The sequence below is a fragment of the Ambystoma mexicanum genome, chromosome 11, assembly GCF_040938575.1.
Source record: "Ambystoma mexicanum isolate Mex_15411 chromosome 11, UKY_AmexF1_1, whole genome shotgun sequence".
NCBI lineage: Eukaryota > Metazoa > Chordata > Amphibia > Caudata > Ambystomatidae > Ambystoma > Ambystoma mexicanum.
In genome coordinates this window covers 702,232,987-702,243,934 of record NC_090934.1, presented here as the reverse complement: position 1 = coordinate 702,243,934, position 10,948 = coordinate 702,232,987, and the positions used below count along the sequence as shown (strand labels likewise).

Below are 10,948 nucleotides of genomic sequence, written 5' to 3'. Positions count from 1 at the left end.
GCTTACCTGTAATTCCATCGCTAGCTGCCCTCAGCTCCTGCAAACAGCATCCAAGGATCAGCGGGCCTCACGGACCGACGGATCTGCAAAAAAGGGAGAACAGGACATTAGACATTTTACAATCCTGCCGGAAGCTTACCTCAAGAGTCGCCCATCGACCAGCATCGCCATGGGACTTCTTGCTCCGGATGAGCACCGCAATCTACAGGAACGAAAAGGCAACAGGTTAGCAAAGGCAAGGCATCATAGCGCTGCGCATAGCGCCTACTTACCGCATCAAGGCGTTCTCGATGCACCATCATTTTACCGGCGAGTCCCAACTCAGCCAACGTTCCACAGTGAACTTCTGCGCACCTAAGGAAAGAGAAAAGACATCATTTAAACCAAAGAAAGGCATACAAGCATAACAGTAATAAGACCTACCTGAAAGACTCAAAAGGGCCGGCATCAGTGAAGTAACTAGATCGCACTCGCCCACAAAGGACAACGCGCCCCTGCCAAGAAGGCAGGACGGAGAGCACGCCAAAACTCATAACAAGGTGAGGAAAAGTCCGGGGGGACTGCGGGTATACGGGGTGTTGGGAGGCTCTTACCCCAGTTGCCCAGTCTTGAACATTGCCCACCTGTATTACAGGCAGAACTTCTCTGCTGATCATACCTGGGAGCCGCTGAGAAGGATACCAGAGTCCCCACAGCTGGGTGGTGTCCCCGTGGAAACCAGGTGAGCGTAACAATCTATCTAACATGGAGTACTTTTCTTCATTGTTATTGCAAAACATGTAATGAAACTATGGTGTAAAAGTACAGTCCTGTCTTTGCCTTGCTAAGTAATTGTTTAAGGATATTGTTCAAGTACTTTAATAAAAGTAAATATATGTTTTGAGCTGCTAATGTTAACCTTCCGGGCAGACAGTCAGTGAAAGATTCTAAAACCTGTCTTTAACTATCTCCAAATTAGAGTACTAAATCCATTCCCTCTTAGACCGATGAGGACCTCCCCGGGGACCTGGAAAGGTAAGCAAGGAAAGGGGGTGTTGCTCCACACTCTCCAACAAAAGACGAATGGAGGATCGTGGCGTACCGCTCCCCGATGAAAGAAGAACTCCACTAGATGAACCCTACTTTGACCTACTGTCCCTCAACAAGAAGTCTCGGGAAAGCAGTGGGAGGGGGGAATCTGTGGGGTATATTTGCCAGCCCAGCGGAACTTCCCCTACATTACGAAACTGCATTTTTAGCAGTTACAAGCAGAATGGCTGCACTGGCTCTGCTGAGCACTATTCCCTTGCATCAAAACTGTGTTTTGCAGTTACAAACATAATGGCTGCATTGTCTTTGCCAGGCACATATGAGGCGAGATGGAACTTGAAACACCCTGAGAATGGCCAAAAGTATTTTCTTCATGTGCACCAAAGAAAAGAATTCAAAGTCAGCGCTGCTATGCTGCCAGCTAAAAACTTCCCACTGAAAAAGAAAATATTCTGCGTTGAAAAGGACTTTGCACCAGTGTTATTTTCATCTTTTCAACATTACACAGTTTGGTTGCGGATAAGACACATTCGTGCCCATCTATCTTCAGGTTATACACCAGCAAACGAGGGCAGCCCTCCCTGAAAGGCATTATGTGTCAAGTAAAATCTGGGAAATAGCAGAGAAATTCCCTCCAGGCCGTACGGCAAGCGTTTGACTTTTGCAACAAAATAACACAGGCAAACTCTTCACAAGAAGCTCTCTCTCTCTCTTTGCTTATGGCAGTTTCAAAGAACCCTTGTGTTGAACATATTCCTGTGTATTAGACATTGACTAGGGCTATGGAAATGTTAAGAATAAAGATGTGAGGAAAAACTGCATTTTTAAAGTGACATCCAAGAAAAATTAACCCACGTGTAAAATGGTGCTTTTGCCAAGCAGGAAAATGCCTTTTGAAAGTGAAATGTTAAAATGATGCCCTGTACTTGCACAGAAAGGTGATGGAAGATGGGGGTTTGCTCTAAAATATACATGATATGTACTCCAAAAAAGACTTGATTTCAGTTTAAAGAAAGAGAAAGAAAAATACTTTCAGACCAGCAGAACAGGTTTGGCAGGGACTGACTTCAAAGGGCCCTGCCTCCCCTGGGAACATAATTACCTTCCCCAAGAGGACAAGCCGCCTGGGCACATGAAATGGGCCAATGTGTGGGATGTGGCGACTTCGTCATACGGAGTCGCATTGCTGGAGCATGAGACAATGGATTGCCCTGGCACAGAGGTGTGAAATCCTCTGACACCTCTCTTCAGCTTCAAATGCCTAGGATCAAAGGCGAATCCATGGCAACCCTGGGCTAAGCTGACCAGAGCATGACATTTGGCTGGGGGTTGGAAAGGCTGCCCATATTTGGAAACAAAGCCAGTCCATTTGATTTCAAAGACTGTTCACATCATGCCATTTATTACAGTAATCTAAAGAAACAGTAATGTGAAATTATGACCGTTTAAATGTCATTTTTGCGCCATTAAAATAAGACATTGTAGGTTCTTCTGACATGTGGTGGACGCAAACGCCAGGAAAATGTCATTTTTGGGAAAAGCATGCATGGTACAGTTTTGAAATGTAAATGCAAATGTGTCCGGTACTGTTAGGTTTATGCATATCCATTTGCAGGATGTTTGATAAAATATCTTCGGTGGAAACAGCATTGCACAAATGTGGGGTTTTGAATGTTATATTCTTTGCAAAATATGGGATTTGCCTACCTGAGTTTCAGGAGCATAACAATTGTAAATATAAGTGTTTTGCTACATATCTTATTTTGGCAAAAGTAACTTTGGTGAAACAAAAGCACATCATAAAACACCCACACTAAAACGGAGTCACTTCCTTCAGTCCAATCTACTTACAGGGAGGCGGCGACATCCTCGAGATGACCTATCCCTTCTTAGAAGTATGTCTAGCTTAGTTCTGCCCACATAGCAGAAATTCTCTGATGTCATCCAGTCTATATAACAGACAGTCAGAACCTTCAAGAAAATCCAGCATTCATAAATCAACATCCAGAGATCCAGGCATTCCACATTCACCCTGCAAGATTCCAGATTCCAGTGCCAGGACAGGGGTAGCTGATAGCTTACCCAGGCTGAACCTCTAATCCAGAATTAAACTCTACAAAAATCCCAATAATTCAGGAAAAAAGGGGAGAAGGCAGCCGAACCCTTTTGGGATTATCCAGTGACCAGCTACCTGCTTTGCCCAGCTGATGCACCCCACTGTCTATTGAGAGCAGACCCCGGTTGCCTTGCTGTGTCCCTAGAGGAGAGCCCAGCTGTTGCCAAATGACCAGATATTTGTCCCGTGTCCCGAGGCCCGACTGGCTGCCCAAACTATTCAATTCAAGTGCTTGTTGTAAGTATTTCCCTTCCTCGGTAACCAAAAACTGCATCCCTTGCTTTGTTACCTGGTATTATGTCCAATCCCATAGAAATCCTATAAATACCCTAGCAAAATCCTTAAAATTGTCAGAGTCCTCTGTGTATTCCTTCCATAGGAAAATCTGTTAATTTCCATGTGTTAGCGCCATTCTTTCCAAATCATTTCAGTTTGCCTAATAACTCCTTAGTAAAATTTTGAATAAATTAATTAATTCCCATATAAAGAGATACATGGCGTGAAGGGATTCAAATTGCAAATCAACCTTTGTCGTGGGCAACGTTCCTCTTTTCTAGCCACTAAAATATAGTCTCAGTAAAACTTGCCATTTTCCTTTTAAAACCAATTTTCCCTGTGCAACTGCTTTAATTTTAAAAAGCTGATTTTTCCTTTCCCTTAAAGAAGCCCATACTGTCATCCATCCAGAGTTACCCTTTCACTTTCGTACCATACCTGTTATGTGCCTTTGTACCTCTCCAGCAAAACCAATTTTTGATTCTGTCTGTTTAGCCCATTTCTGAAGTTGTTTGCCTATTTTAACCCCTTAAAACCAAGAAATTGCAATCCTGCCACGTGTGATTCTGGCTGCACTGTGTTTTTCCTTCCAAAGTCGATTGTATGCCGTTGTTCAGTACATTGTCTTGTAGCTTGTCAGTTTTCGTGCTTCTTTGATACAGCCATACACATTCTTGCCTTATTCATTCAACCGCACATGTAAAACAACTGTTTAGTAATTCCGAGTGCCAATTTGCTCATTTTTCAAGGGAGCTCAATCCGATTTTTGCATCCCATTCAGGGATGATAGGTCGGATTTTCAATCCGATTTTTGCATCTTATACCTGACTCATTGCTACTCCTCTCCGCCCACACAACATTTGGTTAACAGGGGTTTCAGGGAGTGTTGCAGGGGGAATGCTTAACTGTGATGCCATTTAAAAGCACTACCCAAAGGTAATCGTGCTTCCTTTCAATTGTGCATTGTGCATTTTATGTTATAAGGTCAAACTAAGTGTATTCTATCATTTTTCTGTGTAATTATCACCATACTGGTGATTGCTGTCCTATATTGAATGTGTTTGGTTTTTATTCAAAATTAAAATAAATAAATATGTCATTTTTACACACCGGCCTGGTTCATGGTCCATTGTGACAAGGGGTGTACGTTAAGGGGTGTGTGAGACGGGTTGGCTGCCTTCTCAAAGTTGAATCCAAATTCATACATTTAAAAGCGTTTTATTGTGCTCCACATCCCTTACCAGTAGATAGAGTCCTGGTCTGGAGTGTGACGCCTCTTTAAAATCCTTACCAGGTCTCAAGACCTTTCTTACTTCCAGATACTTTCCAGATACATCCTCTTTCATGCACAGGGTCTCAACACCAATATGGTTCGTAAGAAGGATCTCCAGGTTCAGCCACTCACTGACTCTGCTCCGATCAATCTCCTCAAATATCCGTACATCGTGTCCCACTCTGACATTTTATAGCAGCATTTTCCTACCTCATGGAATCCCTTTCTCTAAAATAGTCCAGTTTCTACTCCATGTACAATTTCATTGGCTGGTCCAAAGTAAGTACGCCCCTCCTTCAAAATGAAACAGAAACCTGAACAAAGTGATAAAGTGGCCTTCTATTATTTTGGAATCTTCTCTTGCATTATCCTCCTGATGATGCCTTTATGTGTCCTCCTCCTGCTGCGACACACCTGCGACCTGTGCGACTCGGCACAAACCACATCTCCTTTTCATGTCCACCCAAAGAACCACATCGTCAAGTGTTCGGAAACGGAATGAGGTTGCCGCAAGTTATCTTTATCGGACAACTAATACTTGTTGTTCCTGTGAATTAGATAATTAGCGTAACCTGTTGCCTAACCTACCAACACACATGTACTCAACCATTGCATGAGACGTACAGTACACAGAGAAAATGAGACAACACAATAGATGTTAAAACACAAGTAAAAAGTTGTCAAATAGGCATTACAGCAAGCCGACATATGGTCCAGTCACATAGCCTGTACCTGCTATAAATGAATGCTCTAACACAAAGTTTGTAACCATAGTGATTAGTCCTTTAATGGTGTTCCAGTAAAGTGTGAGCATCTAGCAATGGATTCATGGGCCCTTAATGGTCATGTTTTCTGTTCTTTGTGGACTTGTCATCACAGGTGTTACATGACTTTAAGAACATTTTACAATATTGCCAAAATATAGCTCAGAAGATAAGGCATTAGTATGGAAGGAGTGTATGCTCTTATGTGCGTTTGCAAAGACCCTCCTTCCCCCAATCCAAGTTCAGTCTGTCAAACCTTTCTGATCCTTTGAACCCTTTTTGTACCCTGGGGCTTTTTTGATACTGTAATGTATATATAAAAAAAACAAATTAAGATATATCTTTCAAACTGTCTCTCTCATACATCTCAAATGAAATAACAGTATAATAAGTGCTACTGCCTAGATGGGACATGTAAGGGTGCAGAAGTACGAGTCTGGCACAGTGGTGGCATGTCTGTTGGCAAAAACCTATTTCTATGAGGTGTTTCCCTACCTCAACAAAAATACTAAGGACTCTGTCAGGATGTCCAGTAAAGTAAAATGTCCTCCACCCTGTGTCCAAACCTTTTCCCATCCCTTACACTCTAGACTAACTAAGGAAAAAATGGGCGTCTTCTCGATCCAGAAGGAAGCTTCTCTCGTTCTGGATACAAATATTTAGTTTTTGATGAGAAAAACACGAGTGGTTCTTTAACTTAAAAGTTCTTGACGTTGGATGCTCATCCACATGTATACAAAACACAACAGGATTCAATAGGGAATTGTCTCCCCTCTTCTTGCACCTCTCTTGCTCTCTTGTGTGGGTCCCAGACCCCTCTGGGCTATCTCAGAAACTGCCTGACTTGTTTTGTAGCTTGTTTCTCTTTTGTGTGGGCCGCAGCCCCTTGACTGTGTATTTCCTCAGCCTTGTGTGGGTTCTTGACTACTGTGTGCTGCTTTTGCAGGGATCGCCTGACTTCATATGTGTCCCAGACTCTGGTGTGCTGTTCTGGTGGGGCTTCCCCGACTTCATATGTCCCAGACCCTGGTGTGCTGCTTTTGCTGGACCTCTGCCCTTGCTTCACTCAATATACAACTGAACAGACCTGGTGTACTTTCCTGCCAGGTACTGTTCCACACAGGATATTTTCTAAAGTCTGTTCCAGTTTTTACAGTTCTTTCGCTGTCCCTTTCTGCCATATGTGGGTATATTGGTATGTGTCTCCTTGATCTAGTTGCTCCCCTCCAGTCAGCTCGACACTTTCTCTACCTTTGGGAAATGCTGTTGCAGTCTCTGGTGAGTCCTGGTAGTAGAGCAGCGCTTCTGCACTGCTTCTGTGTTTAGTGTCCTACCCTCGGTGGCTCCACAGCGGTAGGCTCTCTCTCACGTCCTCGACTGCATGTCTTATCCCTGCTTCGGCTTCGCCGGTCGGGTTTCTTCTTTCCCCATCACCGGACAGGTCCCTGCTCCATGGAGCTACTGGAGACACTAGTCCCTCCTCGAAAGCATCTCATTCACTTCTCCTCTGGTCTGTCGCTGCGGAACTGGCGTGTGGTTCCGCGCTCCTTTAGGGCTGGCTTGACAAGGTACACAATCCTTCCTTGCTTTATATCGCCGGTGCTATGTGAGAAACCTGAGAGTATCCTCACAGCTACTCCCCTTGGATCCTCTTCTCAGGTGGCCAGGGAAAGGCCATCGCTTTTGGATCCTGACCCTGGGCGTGGAGATGGGAGGGAGGATTACCTGGGTGGAGGGTTTTTGGGGACTGGGGAGAGGATATCCACAGGTGAGACATGGTATCCCCCCTTTGCTGGTGAGAACCATTCTTACCTCCCCCCCTGCCTTTATAGGCTGGTGCAATCCATCTTCCCCCTTTTTCCCTCATTCAGGCCATTATAGCACTGGGACGAGGAAGAGGCAACTAAGAGTAATGCACACTGACATGACATCTCACCACTAAGGTACTGAGACAAAGACGAGGTCTGAGGACTGGTGTGAGGTTCAGGCATTTCCCAATAACTATGGTCAGCAAATGATAATTAAGAACTCACACCTGCAACCTGTTAAATGGTTGCAGATGTATAAATGGTCAGAGAAGCAGCACAGAGGAGAACCAGCGGGGCAGGAGAGCACTGCAATCCGATGTGGAGCAGGCAGAATATGGGCAGGTGAAAAGGACGCCAACTGCAGAGCAGCCAGAGAAACACTGAGGCCAGAGCGGGCCACAAGAGGGTCTGGAGCTGAGCAGAGCCCATTGCTGTGTGTGCTCCGTTGGGAGTGGGGAACACAGAAATGCTGCAGACTGCTGCAGAAAGATCCAAATAGAGCAAGCGCTGCTCGATAAAGCTCCCCGGGAGTGTGAGAAGAGCAATCGAGAACCCAAGAGCGAAACCAGAGGACCCAGAGGAGCGGTCCCACACCAGTAAGTGACAGGGAAGGTTCACTCAGGCCGGGGCGCTCCAGGGGCATGGTGTGGGTGACAGTGAATGCTGGTTGAGCAAGACTATATGATAAAGGGATCTGGAGACTGAAAAGTGCACTATTGAATACTGAACAAATTGGCAAGAATATAATACATTTTGAATGCTGGTAAATGGGCCAAGAGACCAAATATGAATTATTGAATACCGAAAAAGTTACCAAGCATATAATACCTTTTAAATGATGAACAGAGGAAAAGATATGAGAATATTGCATGAATGAAACAGAAAGTGATTTTAAAAGGCAGTGTTTGCACGTAAAGTGAAAAGAGCAAAAAGTAAAACACTATTAGATAGTGTGGAAGCAAGGTGGTAACCAGGAGCAAAGACCACAAAGGAAAGTGTGTGAGAGTCACATGTTGATAAAGGCAGAAAGTCAGTAAAGTGAATCAGAAGAACAAGTGGATTTATAACACAGTTGCAGAAAGGAAACCTGTATAGTCAAGAAGTCATTTGACAAAGAATGAACTGTTGTAAAGTGCCAAGGGTTATCGGTTGCGTGACTTGTGATCGTAGAGCATGTGGTCCGACAACTGTGCCTAGACCGAGGAACCCTTACTTGGAGTATCCAAGGGAAGTCAAGAGACTGAGGCTGGTTGGCCTAGATTTGTTCAAGTGATAAAAGGAAAAGGCAAACTAAACACATTGATGTGATTTTGCATTGGAACCCTGAAGAGTTGCCTACCTGGGGAAGGGAACCCTGAGACCAATTGTGTGAAACTGTGTTGAACTTGGGGAGGTGGACCCCAAGACCATTTTATGGAACTGTGTTGAACTTGGGGAAAGGAACCCCAAAGCTATTTTGTTGGAACTGTCTTGAACTTGGGGAAGGGACCAAGTACAAATTTGGAGCTGGAAGAAGTTCAGAACTTTAGTTTGAACACTGTTTTTTTGGTTGCTGACATCCCTATACATTGTTTAGCTTTAGTGGTGAGGCCTAGTATAGGTTTTGAACACAGACAGACTCAAGTTGAACTTACTGACTCAGACTATCCTTAGTTTATTTAGGTAGGGAAATCCCACCTTAGTATAGGGCAAGTTAGGCCTTACACCATCCTGACATTTGAGTTATTAAAGATGTTTTGTTTGAACTTTCAATTGGTTGTCTGTGTCTTGTTTCATGATGCCTTCACAGCAACCTTTAGTAGACTGTACCACATATGTTGGTTCCGCAGTGGGCTTTTGCCTCCTTTCCTGATCTTGTTCGTGCCAGTGATTGTATGCACTCCACCTGGGTAAGCATCACTCTTCCTCGTCCTAGTATGAACTGTATGAATGAAGTCCTCTACTCTACAGAGATACATAGAGGTGTGGTGGGCCACATGGGACTGAGTCGGGTGAGAGGAAAAGGGGACTGGAATGGAGGGTGTATATACCACGTTCTCTCAAGGCTATCTCACTGGTCCCATGGAGGGCTTCCCTCCCCATGAGATCCATCCGATGAGTACAATCCTCAGAGGCACTATCGGGCAGCGGCCTTACCTCCCTGGCCTCAGGAGAAGGGGCTTCCCCCATGCGAGAAGTGACAATACCCTGGGATTCGTCACAGAAGGGACTGACTTTGTACAAGATTTATTTTCCCAAGAACAACTACACATTTTTGCACAATTTCCTGATTGGAGAACAAGTGGGCCCAGCCTCACTTTAACCTCATAGCCTCACTTTATCCTTTAATGAATACTTATTTAAAGACTTGTTCATGCACCAACATTTTGAGAATTTTGAGAAGGCCTGGATGCTTGCGGGCACAGTGTTGACGAACTAAAATTTCAGATTTAACATGTGATCTTTTCTGAATGCAGTCATGGAACAAAAGAACAAGTTTTATAAATATTCTGAAACAGCTTTTGTGAGAAAGCATTTTCAGATTAAGTAGAGGTACACACTGGCAGTGGTACCCCTGAACATAGTAATGGGAGATAAGGGCCAATGGTTCCACGCACTTTGCCCAGTCCATTACCTGACCTTAATGTACATAGGCTACATGGTTTCCAGCTTACTGTAGTTTTTTTCGTACTATTGCATACAAGTGGGAGATGGAGTAATGCAGAGACTTACAAGAAGAAAAGAAAGGATACACTGCCCATAGAAATGGGAGATCAGTGAAGGGCGGGAGATTGGCATCAATGATCCACTGTATTCTACATTTACATAAACACATTCTTATCATCCCAGGATAAAGTGCTTATTTATGCAGTTCACTGCCTTGACATGGACACAAAATAATATTGCAATTCTGTACAAATTAGCATGGCGACACGAGGAAGTACACAGTTGTTGTGTTGCAATTTGACTAGTTGCTGAAAACATTACAAATCTTCTGTTTGACACTAAGTGCCTGTGGAAGCGTCTTGTCATACTCCTAATATATGCTAGAGACCTGCTCTTTGAAACAAAAGGGAGTTTTGTATGGCCACTTCAATAAATAGTTCTTTGTATAAAAAGTTTGGAAATATAACATTTTGTCCGCAATACTTTAATAACTGACTCACAGCATTTTTCTTAGACCATGCATGATTGTGATGTATGGAGAATATGTTCTCTTTCTTGGGCAAGTGTCCCTTGCAGTGGCCCCATTTCCATTGCTACCTCATGAGATATCAATGCGAGTGTGGAGCTGGAAGAGAAAGGGACTTCCGGAAAAGTCGTAGCTCTTCAACAGTTCCGGGATACGGTGGTGGTGGTGTTTCCAGAGGTCCGTTCAGTGCAATTGCTTGTTCATAAGATGGTGGTCCTAAGTCCACGCCAGCTGGAGTTGGATGTTGAGGAGTAAACATATGGTCTATTCTTCTAGATAAACTATTTCGAACACTCAACCGTTGCTGGCTCAAAGTGGAGCTAAAAATGAATGAAAAAATACACTAAGTTAATGTGAACACAAATTATTTTATTTACCCCTTCATATATATATATATACACACACACACACACACACACACACACACACACACACACACACACACACACACACACACACACACACACACACACACACACACACACACACACACACACACACACACACACA

General features: G+C 43.9%; 1 protein-coding gene across 1 annotated transcript in view; it reads right to left on the bottom strand.

The window, feature by feature from the left end:
- Window positions 1-5,455: 5,455 nt before the first annotated feature.
- Window positions 5,456-10,948, bottom strand: part of PRRG4 (proline rich and Gla domain 4) — a 588,682-nt gene continuing 583,189 nt past the window's right edge. Inside the window, exon 6 of the mRNA XM_069623571.1 lies at window positions 5,456-10,758. Coding sequence (XP_069479672.1) covers window positions 10,521-10,758 — 238 coding nt within the window. The 3' untranslated portion in view covers window positions 5,456-10,520. The remainder of the gene's footprint in view (window positions 10,759-10,948) is intronic.